The following is an 18,363-nucleotide window of genomic DNA, read 5'->3' as shown; positions in this document are numbered from 1 at the left end:
ACTTAATTTTAATTAAGATACGTTTATATCGCCACATGTGGCTAGTGGCTCCCATATTGGATGGTGCAATTCTAGTGAGCAAACTGTCCCATGGAAAATGTACCTACACTCTTACAGGCATCCATAGTTTCCAATAAGCATTGACTCAATGGGACTGAGTACCACATTGGGTCAACTGATAGAAGATTTATCAGTTGATACTCATGACTATGTAGGCTACCGATACCATAAATGAGTCCCATTTTACAGATGGCAGAGCCAAGGCTCCAGAGGTGAAATGACTTGCCCGAGGTTGGGGAGCTATAACGTCTCAGGCTTCCCAGAGCAGGTATATAAGATGGTACAGCTATAATGCTCCAATACAGAAGTTGAAATTTTCCTCCAATAAAATTTGCTTCCTACAGTCTTCAAAATCATGCTTGTCCCCACCTCACAATCTTCCTGTTAGAAAGGAGTGTCTGCTTCCTTTATTTTGTGATCTTTTTTTAGAGAGAAAGGAGTAGTCTTACTGTTCACCTTCTAGGATTATTTTCTGTGTGTGTGAAGAAACTAATTTTAAATACTCCAGAAATCTTTTTATCTTTCTATGGGAGAAAAGAAATCTTATGGGTCACATTGATGATTGTCCTTCACTGTCCTACTGGCAACAGAGCCCTAGCCCTAGCCCTAGCCTTAGCCCTCCGGCCACCACCCCACTCTCTTTGACCCATTATTCACTGGGAATTAGCTGCTTCACTTTCCAATTTGGAGACTTGGAATCTTTCAGGCTTATTGTTCCCCTATTACGTTTCAGCTGTTCTCCTGGCCAAGTGGGAACCGCAGTGGTGGCTATAAGAGTCTCACAGGGAATGACTGAGATGGAATTTTAAGGTCCTGAAACAAACTGACGATGAGCATACAAAGGTGACCTGTTTTTCAGACACTGCTGTGCGTAGGAGAAAGGACCTGCTTTAAATAATGCTGGAAAATGAGGGGGCTGGGATTATCCTTGCATTTGCTCTTGAACAGGGACACAGGTCAGCTGGCTTGGAGAATGTACCACGCAAAAAGAGAGTCTCCCAGCTTTTACAAGGAAAATGACTTAGAAATTTTAGTTTGTGTTTTTTTGGGTTTTTTGTGGGTTTTGTTTTTGGTTTTTTTTGTCATGCCCAGCAAATGTGATCCTTTATCAGCCTTCCCCTATATCCTAAATTATCTTCATATCCTTTTTCTTCCCTGTAGCCTGCCCTTATGTTTTTGTACGAGATGACCAGCTCTTCTCAATCCCTACTTCTAGGTCATCTTTGTTTCCTGCCTTCCTGCAATCATTAGCACTATCCAGTCAGACCTCTAGATGTTCTGAAGTAAGACTTACCATTTAACCTCAAAGCATATGCACACCGATGCATGTAGCAGTCAGCTTTCCTGTATACTCCATGAGATTACTCTCCTCCAATATAATTGCCCTGGCCTCAGCTAAACCACCCTTACCCCCTGCTCCCAGGACTGAAGAAATAAAAACTCCAAGTACAGACCAGCTCTGGGAGTCCCCACACCATTGAGTGGGATGATTCTGGGGGGGGGGGGGGCTATTTCCATTTTATAGCAAGAAAAGAGAGATTTTCAAGGTTTCAGTCTCTCTCAAGGAAAAAAAAAACATGATGGTGTTGATTTTCTCCTATTATTTTCACTGCTTAAAATGCTACTGGTGAGCTTGATTATAAGACAGGCTATGAAATCGTAGCTTCAGCCACGTGGTTGCCCCTGTTTGATGGTTACAGGTCACACTAAGGAAACCCCAGGGACTGACACGGTGATGTTGAGACAGCGCCTGCCTTGGGCCTCTCCTCTCCTGGCCATACCTCGCCCATTCCTGATTTGTCTTTCCCTCTCACTCTTCCATTTTGAACATGCCATTCCCTTGGCAGTTCCCTGGAACTCTCTGATATCTAGGAATTTACCTGCCTGTCTTGCTTGGAAGAATACTACAGCAGACACAAGGAATGACAAGCTTGTTTCCATGGTACCCAGCCATTTCTGGGAAGCCTGGAAGAAATAAGGGCTTTTTTTTTTTAATTCATTCCTGTTTGTTCGCATTTAATGCAGATGGAGAACACATGGAAACCTTAGAGTGAAGTCCAGGATAGCTCTGGATGAACCGCATGTGGGTCAGAGGCCAGGATCCCTGCCTAGCCCATGTTCGGCAAATACGGAGCCCAGTTATCGGTTGGCATTACCCATGTGTGATCTCTGTGCTATTCCAGTGCCTGGATTCAAACAACCAGCAGAGCATAGAAAGATGAGGTGCTTATCCAAGGCTTGCGTTCAAAACTCTAATTGGAAAAAGTCTGGGTCAATTTCAAAGACCACAATGGGAGGTCACTCCCTTGCAACTCACATGAGTACTGAGGTCGACACAGATAATTTGTCCCCAAGAAAGAGCTTTAAACAGGAACTATCCCTCCAATGCCACCTTGCCTTATCAAAGCAATAGCATAGTTGAAAACCCTCCAGTGGTGTGCCCACCTGGAGGTGCTTCCTCTCCTGGAGGAAGCTCTAAGGGAGCTTTGAATATGGGCTTGAACTTCTCTACCTTGGCAGAATAGACCTGTTCAGTGAACTGGAACATGAGCACCACCTAGTGGTGACCACTTGGAACTGGAGGAGCCGTTTCTTGTTTTAGATGAGTATAAATGATTGCAGGTTTTCTTATACAATAGGAATAGTGCTATTATAAGGGGGGTTATTTTCTCTGTTTTCTTTTCTAGCCAAAGCAATAAAAACAGAGGAATGTGACAAGGGACTTCAATAAGAAAATCTTTAAAGAATAACAAATCCATCACCCCCTCACCCTGATCCATCAACAGCCTCAAGCCAAAGTAATACCTGTCCTTCACATTTCAAAAGTGTTCAGACACAGTGATTGAAACGTCCCATCAGGATGTTCCAAGAATATCATCGCCTAAAGGAAACTTCTGTAATCAGTGCCAATTTTCTTTTCTTTTCTTTTTTTCTTTTTCTCTTTTTTGGTGCTGGGGGTGTACCCAAGTTGGTTCAAGCATGTTAAGCATGTATTGGGCCATTGCACTGCATGCACCGCAGCCCATTTTCTTATTTTCAGTCTTTTGAAGAAGTGATGTCCAGCCACCTTCCTCCTCCATCTGACCCCAGTGAATGCTTAGAGAAGTTCCTAACTCACTTTTCCCTTCTCACAAGAAACAAGCCTGTTTCCATTCAGATTTTCTTACAGGTCTGATTTCTAGTCCTTGTTATTCATGGTCTTGTTCTTTTGAGTCTCCCCATTTCTCTACACAATCCGCTTAAGTAGAGGGATAAACCTGAACTGTGTTTGCTCATCAGCCACAGGGCAGCCGAGTCCTCTGGGCTTTTGCTGTAGCAGTCACGCGCCCTGAGTGATGGGGCTTCTTTGGGCCAGACAGAGATCAAAGAGAGAACTGTTTCCATGGCTTGGATGTTTCTAGAGCTCTACCATTTATTAGTAGTAATATTCGATTTCTCTTTCCCTGTCTGCCTCCCTGAACCACATCCCAATCCCAACTCCACAGGCCACAACCCTCCTCCTGACTTCAGTTCGTGATGTTCTGTCCCTACCTGGGTATCTTATCCAATCTCACTGGCTTTACCCACTATTTCTCTGATTTATTGGGCTCCCCATACATTCCATTCTCAGTTTGGGGTTTTTTGTATAATTAAGCCCATTCTAAGTTTTTTTTTTTTATAGGATCATTGAAATAATCAACAGCTAAAGCCAAACTGATCCCATGACTGGGCCCTGGAAAAAAACACAAAAAATACTTTTCTGGGTACCAGGGTGAGCTCACACCAGCTAATCCCTTTGTAGGACCTGTGCCTCTGCCCGTGGAGAAGATCACCCAGAATAAGAGCTTAGAAGAGACTGCCTTCATATCCTATGATATTGTCTGCCTTCCCTGATAGAAGAAAATTAAATTGGCCTGGTCTAATAAACTCTTTTCCAGTATCTTGAATTCTCTTAAGTGGCTACAAATTGATTGTTCCAGCCCATTGCTGAGACTAAATTGAATTAATTAATTAATAGACAATGTTTTCCATCTTAGATGAAAGGATCTGTTTCATTATTTCTTGATGACAATTTTTTGTAAAGCTGGTTATTCTACAGAATAGCTGTGAATGCCTCCCAGGGAAGAGATGCCACCCAATCCAACCTGGATTATGGGGTCATTTCCTTTTGTTTCTTTAATTTTCTTCCCATTCTGGTTTGACATTCTCATCCAAATGTCAACTTGTTGAATCTGATGACGAAGACAAGAATTACAGAAAAGATGAAGACAATGTCTTTTTCCAGTGGCTTATTAGGCAGAAGGAGCTATAAACAAGCCCAGCTCCTTCCTCTTCAACCTTCCCTTTGGACCTTTAAGATCACTGGAAATCTCCTGTGGGTGTCTTGCGAGCTGTGTCTGCAGTGTTGTCCGCGACTCAACACAAGTGCTGGCTTCCTTTACCATCCTGGTGTCATGGTGGCCCTTTATACCCAAGTGGTCCTGCAGGCATATTCCTTGGGGTCTCCAGACGGTTTCTGCCTCTGAAGGGAGGGTCACTTAGAGATGATCTTACTCAAGGGAGCCAAATTCTATCGGAGTTTGGAAAGAAAGAACTACAAACCATGTCATTAGCTTCCTGCTTGGACAAAATGTGTGTGCCCATTTGATTTCCCCAAGGAGTCATTTGAGCAGATAAATGTGTCATGAAAGCAACTTCAAATTAGAACCAGGGTTAAGATCTAGAACCAATTCAGTAACAAATCTAGGAACTCCCTGAAAACGTTTAATGTTCTCTGCAACTGGGTTTCCCTGTATAAATCAAACCAGTCTCGCCACAAAGTGGGAAATGATCTTGGATGGTGTATGAACTAGGGACTGTGTAAATTAAACCCTGTGGTGTATTCTCTCTCTGGGTCCCAACAAATGAGGAGAGACTTGGTTTGGCGCTTGTGTCTTTCACTCCTTCTGACCCTCCATAACCTTTTTCCTCAACAGAAAGGCAGGCCCCTGACCCGTTATGGCCACCAACAGTGTCTACCCAGGATCTGTAAACATTGATTTTTTTTCAGGGTTAATCTCTAAATGTGATGAAAAGAGGTGCTGATCTTTCACTTCTGGTTGTGATATAAAGTTGTCTTTGGGGGAAAAAGGTCTATGAAAAGAAAAAACTATTGAGTGCGTAGAATTTCAAGTGCTTGCATAAAAACTGTGAAGGGGCTACATGGTGCCCAGAGATGTGTAGAAATCTCACAGGGGGCACATAAGGGACTAGCATTTGGAAGGACCTGCCCTGCTCTTACCTGCCTTTCCAGACCTAAAGCCCACAATGTATGTTGCTTTTCCCATCACTCCATGTCAGATAGAAATTACAAGAAGATTACCACCATGTCAGCAGGGTGGATGGTATGCAGTCTAAAAACATTGTGTGTGTGTGTGTGTGTGTGTGTGTGTGTCTAATCTATCCTTTTTATTTTTTTCACAGTTCATTTATGATGAAAAAGTTTCTTGGTAAGTACCTTTTTTCCTTTTCCAATTTTCTCTTGTTATATTGCAGATCCAAATATATTGAAGGCCAGAGTTAGGGTTTAGAAAAGAAAGGGAAATGCCATGATAACTTGGAACAACTAGATTTCTTGGGAACCCTCTGTCCATCTCAACAAAGGGATTCAACTGACTTTCAACAAGCAGAGATTGTTTTTTCTCTTGGACTGGAGTGGGGGCTTCCATTCAGAATCTTCACAGCTAGATGTGTCTTTATTGAATCATGTTGGATGTTGTGACTTTGCAGAGTCTTTCTATAGTCAACCATTTGCTAGGCTATGGTTGAGATTTGGTTGATCCTTTAAAATTATATCTGTGTTAGTCATATTTCTGGTACTATAACAAAATAACTTAGATAAGCAACATATAAAGAGCAAAGGTTTGTTTGGGCTCAAGGTTTTGGAAGTTTCAGTCTATGATCAGTTGGCCCTGTTGCTTTGGAGCCTGTGAAATGACAGGAGTGCATGACAGAACAAAACCAGTTATAGTTACAAAGTAAATGAAAGACGAAAGGACTAGGCCCACTATCCTCTTGAAGGACAACCCCCAATGACCCAAAGATCTTCCACTAAGCCTTACCTTTTAAAGGTTCCACCACTTTCCACTGATGCCAAACTGAGAACCAAGAATCTGACTTATAGGTCTTTAGGGGACATTCCAGATCCAAACTCCTTCAGTATCCAAACCAAGTTCAAGATTCCAAATCTCATCTATAACTGAGGAGCCAGGAGCCAGGCACCTCAGTGACCTTTAGCCCACTAAAGTTCTGCCAAATATTCAAATAAAACAATCTCAGATCTCTGAAAATCAGTAATTTTTTTTAAATAGAAAACTTTGTCCAGATTAAATATATGGAAGGATATTTGCATTGTGGACAGCTGTCCAAATCCCCATTCTTGAAATGAGTTCTGAGTAAGTCAAATATATTTGAAATGGAAATAGAAATAGCCCGTGCTGTGCATCCCTGTTATATTTTTTCAAATATTTAATCTTTAGAAGTAGAAGAGTGTGAAATAACTTTTTAGGAATAAGAGTGACTCTGTAGCTATAAGACTTTCATGGCATCACTTAAAGCCAGGAATGAGCTTCGAAAAGAAGTACAGCGTTCACTTGGCTTCACTTCCTGCAAAAGAAACGCTAACGCTTTGTTCTAACCCTTTGCTCCAGCGGGCATCTCTGTGTCAAAGGACATCTCTGTGATTTCCAGAGTTTGAAGGCGGCAGGGAACCTATCATCATGTTGATGATAAATGTCATGTATTATACCAGGGTATTATTAAGATAGTTTTTTGACAAACCTCTCTCTCTCTCCCCACCCTCTGTCCAAGAGGGAGGGGGACTCCCCCGAGGGTGACCTTTCAGACACATAATCTCCATATTGACTCTTAAAAAATAAGAAGGATATCTTTTTTGAGCACTAGTAATCAACAGCCTGAAAGGGATCAAGTAGCCTGGGAGCCCCCAGGTCAGAGGTAAGGAAGAGCCTCCTCGTGTTCCCGTCTTGGATGTGGCCACCCAATGGGGTGGTGGTTTTCTCTCCCCATGTCCTTGGGGATGAAATGCAGTACAAGAAAACTTCCAGGAGTAAACTTGTGCAAACCGATGGCACACTTAACAAAGCTGCTGCTCTGACTTAGCAAACAGTAGGTGATTGGGTGTTGCTCATTGTTGCTAGTCTTGGCTAGTGTATGACGCTGAGACAAAGGAAGCTAAGGTCGCAGGTGATGTCAATGACTGTTCCACTGCTGAAAAACATCAAAAGAGGCCAGTCCAGGGTGGTCACTGTCATTCTCAGGGGAGCTCTTTTTCTGCCATCTCCATGACATTGCTGAATACAGACCAGAGTGGGAAGATAAGAGCAGGTTTTGTGATAAGCCAGTTTCATTTATTATCCTCAAAACCTCTTTTACAGTGTTTCAGGTGTTTTGGAGCTAGTAAGGGGAAGTCCATTTCTGCTTCATTCTAAAGACTTTTTTTCCTCCATGATGTGAGGAGATCCCAGCTATGTTTGTCAGCATTTCATTGCTGTGACAAAATGCCTGAGGAAACAAGTTAAAGGAGAAAAGATTTATTTTTGCTTGTAGACTCGGAGGTTTCTTGGACCTGTCATACACAGTTTAGATTCCTTCACCAAACCTAAAGCTCATTGAGCAGTAGTATATACTGTTCAGCCAAGAAAGTGGTAGTCAGCCATCCGTCAGAAATGTTTTCTGTAGAAACTATAGACTTGTGGTGAGTTGCAACATCATGGTGGAGACGTGTGGCAGAACAAAGCTACTCACCTGATGGTGGCCTGGAAGCAGAGAAGAAGGAGCAAGGACAAGAAGGAGTCCCCAAGGGCATGACCCCAAGGTCCCACCTCCTGCAGTTTCTACTACCTCCCAGTCTTCCGTTCACCTATGAATCCAACAATGGATGAACCACTAAGGAATTCAGAACCCTCATGATTCAATCACTTCTCAAATGCCCCACCTCTGAATATTGCTGCTCTGGGGACCAAGCCTTCAAAGCATGAGCCTGTGGGGGACATTTCAGATTCAAGCTGTATCATCCTCAGGTAAAACCCCAAGCTGACAACCAAAGTGTCTAGGTTCATTAGAGGAACAAGTCATCAGGACTCTTAATCGGAGCACTCCCATACCTGGAGTTATGAATATGGATCCCAGAGGGACAGAGACAATTGAGTGGCTATTCCCTGGATCTGCCTTTTTCTAGCCTGGGAGATGTTGGACTCAGAAACCATCCACAGCTATAACTTCCAGGGAAGAATTGAGCCAGGAGGGCTTTCATTGCACCAAAATAACCCCAGTCCCAGAGTGCCAGCCTGTTGCGTAATTATTGTTATCACATACATGGGCTGACGGAGAGCATTTTTCACATGAGCGAGGCTGGGAAATTAAAGTTTGCACCACTGGCCTTTAACTGCTTTGGGACATCCAGGGATTTCAGCTCACTGAAGGAAAGAAAATATAGATTGAACTTGAAAATATTGGTCACTGTTCACTTCTCTTACCTTCTTACCCAGCCAGTCGTAAGCATTTGTCCTGCTGAAACAGGGTGCATGTGAGCCGAGTTCTCTCTTTAAACTCAGACTCTTTAATCTGTGCAACTGAAGCACAGGAACATTTCAGTAATACTTCAAACAGTGAATTCCATTCCTTGATATAGAATATTCCAGCCTGTCCTAGAGATTTCAAAGCAGGTAATCAATTCATTCCAAATCTTCAAAAGGAAAGTAATCTCAGCTGTGTTTATTTTGAAACTAGAGTACTCTTTAGGATGAAATGAGCTTTGCCAAGCACAAATTCAGTCTTCTCTTGGTGTCTGTGGGGGATTGGTTCCAGGATCCCCTGAGGATACCAAAATCTGTGGATGCTCAAGTCTTACATAAAATGGCCCATGATTAGCCAGGAGCATGGGTGCACACCTGTATGGGATTACAGCATCTCTGGAGGCTAAGGCAGAAGGATCACAAGTTCGAGGCTAGCCCCAGCAACTCAGCAAGGCTCTAAGTAACTTAGTGAGACCCTGTCTCAAAATTAAAAAAAAAAAATTAAAAGGCCTGGGGATGTGGCTCAGTGGTTAAGTACCCCAGGTTCGATACCTGGGACCAAAAAATAAATTAAATTAAAATTAAAAATAAAATAAAATGGCCCATTATTTGCACACAACCTGCACACATTCTCCTATATACTTTAAATCATCCCTAGATTACTTACAATACCTAAGCACAATGTCTATGTTGTACAGATAGCTGTTATACTATGGTGTTTACAGAATAATGAACAAGAAAAAAGTTTATGTATGTTCAACACAGAGCTTTTTTTTCAGATATTTTCCATCTGTGGTTGGTTCTGTCCACGGATGTGGAACCCATAAATAAGGAGGACCAAGTGTACAAGGTCTTCCTATCATCTGCAGTTTAGATTCCCTGGCTGTTCCTGTCCCATAGTACAGTATATCACATTCAGCCAAGAACTCATGGTCAGCAACCATTCAGGAATGCTTTCAATAGAAAGGAGTAGAAAACCCAGCTATACTGATTTATTGTTCTTAGATATCAAGTATCCCAGATGTAAATGGAGCAGTGGCTGTGCATTTCTCTTAGCCTTTCTCTGATAGTCCCAAAACGATGGCTGCTGTGGTTCCAGCTATCAAGTCTATATTGAAGATAAGAAGGGGGAAGAAGGGGCTTTGGTGTTGTTCTTAGCACCCTTTCACCTTACTTCTCTTTGGTAAAACTAGGTCTGTCTTGACCAACCAATGGCCAGATTTGGGTGGGGGATTAGACTTACAATTTTAGATCAATAACTTTCAATTTTAGATCAATAACTATGCATCCTCTGGGACTAGAGGTGGGACTTACCTTCCTTGAGATCATTTGCTGCCTAAACCAGGTAGGGTTCTATTCTAAGGCTGGAGAATGTATGTTAGGTACTTATCCCAAAGACTTAAGATAGAAAGCATCAGAGACCCACCTATTAGGGTATATTCTCAACTTGCAGAGCAAGATCCACGAGTCCATGACGGTCACTCAGACAGGTTCACAACATCAGAAGGAATCTGGAATGTGTATTCTGTGAGTCTGAAGGCCCCAGGGGAAAACTAAAGGACCCAGGATGATGTTTTATGTCTTCTTTTGATTCTCAAGTTGTGACTTTTGGAAAGAAATTGTGGGCCATGACCTGGAAACTCTCTTCCTGAGCTATTGTGATTAGGAAATCAGAGCAGTGCCCTCTGGATGTGCACAGAGAGGAGGAACCCAGTCCAAGAAAGAACAACCTTTCACAGGACAATCAGGCACCAGTTGAAAGTGTTTCCAAATGGAATTCTGGGAATGGGAAGAAACAAACCAAGGTCCTACTCCAGAACTGGATCCTCAGAGGGCAGCAATGAGCTGTGGTCAGGAGAGGAAGGTGGAGAAGATGCCCAGCATCCCAGGGAGGAAGAGTAGGAAGGAGAGGAAGGAGAGCCATGGGACTTCAGAGACCTGGAGATGGATCCAGTCCATCTAATTTGTTTCCTAAGCACCTTCTGTGTGCCACGCTGTTCAAAAGAGCTGGACACATAACCCAGAATCAAGCCCAGCACTGACCTGAGGCTCTAACAGGCGAGAGGGGAGGCAGGTGGCTGACATGTAATCATGGGGTCACTCAGAGATGCTCATGGCACTGGGGAAAGGAACCCCAAAGAGTATTGATGATCAGACACTTGATCAGACCACAAAGGCCAAGGGGGGGAATGAAATGGCACAGAGACCTCAGAGACAAAGACATTCAACATAGGGGAGGCTCCTGTGAACCCTGATTCCAGATGCCCACAAAGTTAACTTGAAAAGACAAAGAAAGCAGGAAACCCCATCAACTGGGCATCCCTGAAAAATGGCCAGAGGGAACCTGGTTGGAATATTCCAACAGAAGGACTTGTTCTGAGCAAATATAAACCCGAAAAGTCTCAAAGAGTTCAAAGGAGTATAAATATACCTTTTTAGAAATTGCTGGTGTTAACTCAACCTGTCCATAACATTTCATGGAAGCTGGTTTATTTTTCAGTGACCTCCAATTGAGTCTTTTAAAATTCATCTTTCTTCTAATTGAATGCTGGGAAAGAAGTCAAACTTTCCCATGAAGTTTACACTACATATACATGTACATTTGTTTCAGGGAATTGATGATGTGAGAGTCAGACAAGAGGCACTTGGAGACATTTGCCATGTGAATTGGCAGTGGGGACACTGAAAAGGAGTGGCCCAAACCCTTTGAGAAGAGAGGGCAATGATTCAGGCAGAAAGTGGAGGAGACTGGACACCTTGATGCCTTCTCCCAAACCCTGATCACTACTATAGAAATGCAGTAGACAAGTAGACAAGTACATCTTTGCAGAGGTGTGGAGGTGTGGTAGCTCACTGAGTGGACATACTTACAATTTATGTGCCCAGTCCCCTGTTTAACAGTGATCTGGCCTCTCTCCAACTCCTCACTTTCAGAAATGCCATATTTTTTAAAAAAAATGTATGTTTGTCCTTTATACATGTGGCCAAATATTTATCTACGATCAATTTGTAAACATGAAATTTGAAAAGAGCAAAAGAAGGATTTCTTCTGAAATTTCCCCCTTAGAACCTTCTACAGTCACCTTCTCTTGAAGGCAGAATTACTCCCTGAATTAGCTAATGTACCTTGACAACTAAAAGGGAGCTCAGAACACAAGATCCCAGTGTTTTGGTGGGAAGTTACTAAAACAAAGGAAATAAAAGATATATTCGTATTATAAAAAGCTCAAACATTTCATTATTTTTTTCTTCCTTTCTCTGAACTTTTTTCCTTCCCCCCCAATTCTTACAATTTCCTGCCCATGCACACTCACACACACTCTCCCCCTCCCTGCTTCTTTCTTGCCCCCGCCCTCTTTGTGCCTCTTGCCCTCTCTCTGTCTCTATCTGTGTGTCTCTCTATCTCTATGTGTGTCTCTGTCTCTGTGTGTCTCTGTGTCCCTCTCTTATTTCTCTCTGCCCCCCACCCCTTCTTCCTAGCTCCTACGTATTTAACTACCCTCGGCCTCCCCATCTAATTATTCCTCTAGTCTCAGTTTGCTCTTTGTAAATGCATCTGAATAATCTCAGTGGGTGATTAGGCCATGGACAGATTTATACACGGAGGCCTGTGTTCAGCTGTCCAGGAGCTCTTTAGGTAAGGACATACAAGAGAGGAAGGAGCCTTGTTTCCCTTTGGGTGGAGAAGAAAGAGAAAGATCATTAAAGACTGCATACAGTGTGGAAAATGTCTATAGACTAGAGACTGTGTGTAGCCCACCTGCATTGCCCCCCTGGCCATTCATACAGACTCAGATGTATTCTGTATGGACTGGTGGGCTTCACGGCTGCCTACCCATGACCACCTTCTTTAACTGTTCTTGTTTTGTGTACAGGTGGGAGTCTCTGGTCCTCGTGCTGATGTACCTGATCTACATTGTTATCATGAAGTAAGTGAAATACCTCCTTCATTTCCTTTCCAAAACTGTTTCCTACCTCTAGCACAATGTGAGAAGAGAAGTAGGGGAGAGGGTGGGTATCCAGTTGGGTTTTCAATGTTTACTCTCACAGACTCATTGGGCTCTTCTGCAACCTATTGAGAATCTCTGTGCTTCTAATTGGTAATAATAGCAGTAATTCTTCCAACCTATATGTGATGCCAGAATTAAAGCCTTGGTGTTTCACTCAAGAACTTTTCTAGAAACTTTGCTCCTTGAGGATTTGGCAGTCTTGCTTTGGATTGTCTCTTGCATAAGAAAAGAGGTAAATCATCTTTCTGTGTGCGTTGAGGGATAAGGGTCACAGTGAGATGACTGAAACCATGAAGCACATATCTGCAGACTTCCATTACTCCTGTTGTATTTATCATCGACTTCTGCTATACCAATGCTTAGTGGCTAAAAACCATAAACATATTTTCTAAGAGTTGGAATCCAGAACTTTCTTAACTGCAGAGTTCTATCTCAGAGTCTCTCATGAGATTGCAGGTGAGATGTTGACTAGGACTGCCATCATATACTTGATTTGATGGCAGACCTGCCTTGGGGATGACCCCCACTCACATGGCTAGTGGGCTGAGGCTGGCTGCTGGTTAGAGGGCTTGGTTCCTCACCACGTGAGCTTCTCCTTAGAGCTATTGAGTGATGCCACTCAGAGTGAGTAATACCACAGTGAGAAAGAGAGAGAACTCTTTCTATAATCCCATCTCAGAAGTCACACGTCATTACTTTTGCCATTTTCTTTTTATTAGAACTAAGTCACTAAGTGCAGGCCAAACTCAAGGGCTCTAATTTACCTATTGAAAGGGAGCATGACAGAAGATTTGTTGATATATTTTTATTTTTTATTTATTTTTATTTTTTTAAATAAATGATATCAAAATGCATTACAATTCTTATTACATGTACACCGCACAATTTTTCATATCTCTGCTATATAAAGTATGTTGACACCAATTCATGTCTTCATACAGGTACTTTGGGTAATGATGTCTATCACATTCCACCATCCTTGCTAATCCCCTACTCCCACCTTTTCCCTCCCACCCCTCTGCCCTATCTAGAATTCATCTATTCCTCCCATGCTCCCCTTCTCTAGATGCCCTTCAGTGAATGATTGGATTTAAAAAAATATGGAATATATACAGAATGGAATTTTACTCAGCAATAAAAGAGAATAAAATCATGGCATTTGCAGGGAAATGGATGGCGTTGGAGAAAATAATGCTAAGTGAAGTTAGCTAATCCTAAAAAACCAAATGCCGAATGTTTTTCTCTGATATAAGGAGGCTGACTCATGTTGATACATTTTGAAACCACCATATTATATGTTATTTTCCCTCATGGAATCAGAGTAGTCTTTCGTTTTTATCAAGAAAGATATTGCTGATGTCTCCTGTACTCTAAGTGACATGTAAGCCCCATGGTTTTGAAACTGCTAGCTCATGTTCATGTCACTGAGATGAAGAGCTTATAAATAATGCAGAGCTGTAGCTGCCAGTCCCCTGTGGAAGCTTGTTTCTTTTACTCTAAATTAGCTCCTAGATTTTCTAGCGTGTGTAACTACAGAACTGACCATCTTCTCAAGGTATAAGAAAATAGAGAACTATCAGAAATTTGCAGTTTGGACACATCAGGTTGCACTCTGACTTGACATGTTAGGTTTTTCTTTCTGGTAAGGCCTGGCAAAAGTTAATTCTGGCCACCAGTGACAGAGATCTGTTAGGAGAAACCAGTATGGCCACAGCAAACATCACAGCAACCTCAATGTAGAAACTAGCCTGGGTGATGTTCAGGTCAGTCTGTAAGTACTCTGCTCCCCATCGCAATATGGCATCCAACTTTTGCCAGAAGGACTGTCTAATGGCCAATGTGGACCCAATATCTAAGTTTCCTGACTGAATATGAGATTTCTAGAGTAGGACCTCACTCCAACATATCCTTGTGTGGAGTTACCAGGAGGCAACTGAAGAAGAAACCAAAAGTCACACACCATAGAACTAAACATCTTCCAGAGTTGGCCCAAAGGCTTTCCAGAGTTTCTAGTCTCCAAAGGAGAAGGCTTTAAAGATGGGAACCACCATTTTACTCCTGTTTACCTCAAGTAACAAAACCACGCAGGGAATCGATGGCGCAGTGGAGAGGCCTCAAACAACACGTGCAGACTCCTTCAGTGTTCTCTATTTAATCACCTTCTAAAAAAAGAAAACTTTTCGGAGCTCTAAGTTTGAGTTCTCAAAGACTCAAGTATTCTCTTTTTCCCTTTTGAGAAGAGAAATTTGCCATTTATTTAGGAAGAATCCATAGGATGTCTGCTGGATACCCAACATTGACCTTGGACTTGAATCTGAATTTTGATGAAAGTATGTCCCATCATGTATTCACTAGGGACTTTCCAGAATGAGGTGGGCCTCAAGTACACAGTGGTTCTAATAAGGGAAGGGAGGTTAACAATTTTTGCTCAAATGACTTCCAAGGGCACTGGATTCCTTTTCTGAGCCATTATAAAAGCCCATGTGCTGTTGCCTGGGCATGCAGACCTTTAAGCAAACTCATCCTTTCCTCTCCCCCAAATCATAGCAAATGCGGAAGCTAACGAGGTGTGTTTCTGCTGAGGCTTCAGCTTTGCCAACATTCCAGCTGTTCCATTCCAGCAGGATACAAATAAAAGAGCCAATGGAAGCTACCGTGCTCGTGGAATTTTCTGCATAAATTCTGGTCCCGAGTTCTAAAATGAAAACTCTGCTCTTTAGCCATCCCCCTCTGCAATCAGAGACTTTAATCATTGGGTTTTATAAAATCTGATTTATAAAATTGCATGCTTCGCAATAAAATAGCTTCAGGGTGCAAGCACAAAATTTAAAACATTCAATTAAAAATATAAAACAGAGCAACTGTAATAAAAGAAATAAAGCTGCCTCCTGGGTAGACGGCTTTTTAAAATGACTTTATACATTGTATCTGAAGGTCCAAAAGCAATTTGGGATTGGCCGGATAGGTAGAAATCTTAAGGGGAAATGTGTCATACGTGGCCTTGGCAAGGATTCTTTCAGTACATATTGTACACTGCTTTGGGATGCGTTCCCCAATGAGGCAGAATGTTCTGGTGGGTGAGAACAAGTGCTTCACATGCAGCCCTGGCAGCAGGCCTCACCCTTTTCAGTCATTAGCTATTCTGTTATTTTGAATCTCAGTTTTCCCTTCTGCAAAGCAGGAATAATAGTTCCTACCTCATAGGTTTTTTGTTTTTTTTTTTTTAATAAGGATGGAGTGTGGCAGCTCAGTTATTAACCCGATATCTGGTTTCAAGAAAGCCCTCATTGTATGGTTTTGCTATTCTGTTATCCAAACCTTGATAAATGCATGACATGCAGTTATACTTTAAAATACTCATGCAAGTCAGTATTTATATGGGGACAGTGATTTCTGAGTCAAGACGGCAGAAGCCTTGTCTATCTCCCTGTTGTAGGGCATTCTGGTCAAATCCAGAAGGTGAGGAAATCTTTTCAGTAAAGAGAATGTTGAATGTACACAAAAGTCAACAGAATTGTAAGACAAATTCCAAGTGTTCACCACTGACCCAACAATCCCCTACCCACACTGTGTGTTTCCCACCTCCCCTCCACATAACTTTGAAACCCCATGGTCCAAAAACACTTTTAGTATATTTTTCTAGAAGGACTTATTTTTTAACATAGCCATAGTATTATTATCATACCTAAAATCAGTGCTCATTTCTTAATATCATAAAATATCCAATCAGTGTTCAAATTTCCAATGGTCTCATAAATGTCATGATTTACAGTTTTCATTTAGTCTCATAAATATCATAAACATTTTTTAAATCAGAATCCAAATGAATTCTACTCATTATAATTGGTTGTACCATGTTTTAGATCTCTCTTCATCTATATAAACTCTCCCTTGTGTGTGTGTGTTTGTGTGTGTGTGTGTGTGCCCGTGTGCGCGAATTTCCTTGTGATTTTTTCTTTGACAAAGTTTGGTTGTTTGATCTGCAGAGATTGCCATGGTTTAGAAATTGATAATTACATCTTGTGGTTTAGTGTAATCTGTTCATTTGGCCTCTGTGTTTCCTGTATGTCAGTGTTTGATCCAATTCAAGACAAATTATGTCCCAAGTCAATGGGGAGTTCCTCCATCAGGAGGCACATCAATGTTGCTTCTGTTTGTGATGCCCACTATCTAGATTGGTTACTTAGTGAGGATTGTTAAACACTGATGTTCTAACTCTGGACCCCATCTCTTCTGAACTTCGAGAGTCTTCCAGGATTGGCTGTTCACTTCTATTTACACAGCCAACATCCATCACTTGTGACCAGTTTTCTGTTCTTCTCATGCAATGTAGGAACAACCACTGGGGACTGCAGGAATGGGCTCATGGAAGAGGAGGCCCAGCCACAGAGGGCCCCTCTGTCTTTACCCTGATGACTGTCAGGTTCCCATAGGCAACCCACTCCCAAGGGGCATAGATTGAAGAACCAGGTACAAGTGACTCCAGAGGACCTAATGTCTGTCTATAGCAACAAAAGGGATGTGAATAGGAGGGGAAACAGGTTGAGGGGTCTGCCAGCTGGCCATTTAGAGTTGCTACGCTTGGCTGCTGTCCCTATGTGAGGCCAGAGGTCAAGCTAGGTGAGACTCCTCAGTGGGTTGTTCCATGGCCAATAGTCCATGGAGCCTTTAGATCTTTGAGACAGGGAAAGAGCAGTAGTGACTCAAAGATCTCTGGAAACCCTGCCCAACTTTGCTTATACATTTTGCTTATAAGTTTTCATGAACTTTGTAGGATTACTCTATGGTAATCCTCTAATACACAAGATCGAGGGACCAGAACATTTACCTGCCAAAAGCTTCCTGGGAGCTTATATAGACCTCTTTCCTTCCAACACAGGTCTGCTGGAGCATGCAAGAAACACTGCACAATTTTTCACTCCATCATTCTGGAGAATTGTATAGCCCTGAATTTTTTCATAAAGCCAGTATCTCATTGCACAATAGTAATAGAGTCACAGGATAAAACCTGTAGCCACAGGAAACTAAACACAGACACTCAGATAGCCATCCAACCTGTAACACATAGACCCTGATGTCCAGCCATTAGGTGACAGTAGGGGCAGGACCCCTTCACCTTCTCCCATGAAGCAAAAGCCCTGGAGACATGGCCAGAGGGAAGTAGACACTGACTGTCCTCTGGGCCTTATCACAGTCCTTCCATTACACACCAGGTAAGGGAGCTCCATCCCAGAGTTCTTACCAATGACTTTGAAGAGGTGGTAAAGAAAGCAGAGTGCCATTGTTGATCTGTATGATGGAGATTTGACTTTCACTTGCAGTACATCTTTCATCTGAGACGGGAAACAAGCTTCATATTCTGAGGGGAAATGGGGGAAGAAATAAGAACAATCATAACCAGAGGCATTGGACGGAAGCATCTACATGGGAGCTCAGAGAGCACTTAGGGAACACTGGGGAATGGGAGGAGTGGTCAAGGCTGATGGACAGCTTCCATTTACTCTTTTGCTCAGATATAATGCCTGCATACATCAGTGCTTCGAAAGGAGGACAAAAGGTGCTGGGAACATGGTCAATGGGTTGGCCAACAATGCCGAAATTGACGACAGCAGCAATTGCGACGCAACTGTGGTGCTACTTAAGAAAGGTAAGCAGCAGATCCAGGTGCCCAAGAAGCCCCTCTGCCCTCTCTCCTAGCCACACCCAGGGGGCATGTCCTGGCTGTCCTTGAGGGAGCACTG

At 42.5% G+C, this 18,363-nt stretch overlaps 1 protein-coding gene across 1 annotated transcript in view; it reads left to right on the top strand.

Annotated features, from left to right (window-relative positions):
• Nucleotides 1–18,363, top strand: part of Slc24a3 (solute carrier family 24 member 3) — a 538,383-nt gene that overhangs the window by 479,637 nt on the left and 40,383 nt on the right. The window contains exons 8-10 of the mRNA XM_027922464.2: nt 5,503–5,528; nt 12,488–12,541; nt 18,136–18,269. Coding sequence (XP_027778265.2) covers nt 5,503–5,528; nt 12,488–12,541; nt 18,136–18,269 — 214 coding nt within the window. The remainder of the gene's footprint in view (nt 1–5,502; nt 5,529–12,487; nt 12,542–18,135; nt 18,270–18,363) is intronic.

Source organism: Marmota flaviventris, chromosome 2, assembly GCF_047511675.1.
Source record: "Marmota flaviventris isolate mMarFla1 chromosome 2, mMarFla1.hap1, whole genome shotgun sequence".
Taxonomy (NCBI): domain Eukaryota; kingdom Metazoa; phylum Chordata; class Mammalia; order Rodentia; family Sciuridae; genus Marmota; species Marmota flaviventris.
The sequence above is the reverse complement of the archived record's forward strand: the minus strand, read 5'-3'. Positions and strand labels throughout refer to the sequence as shown.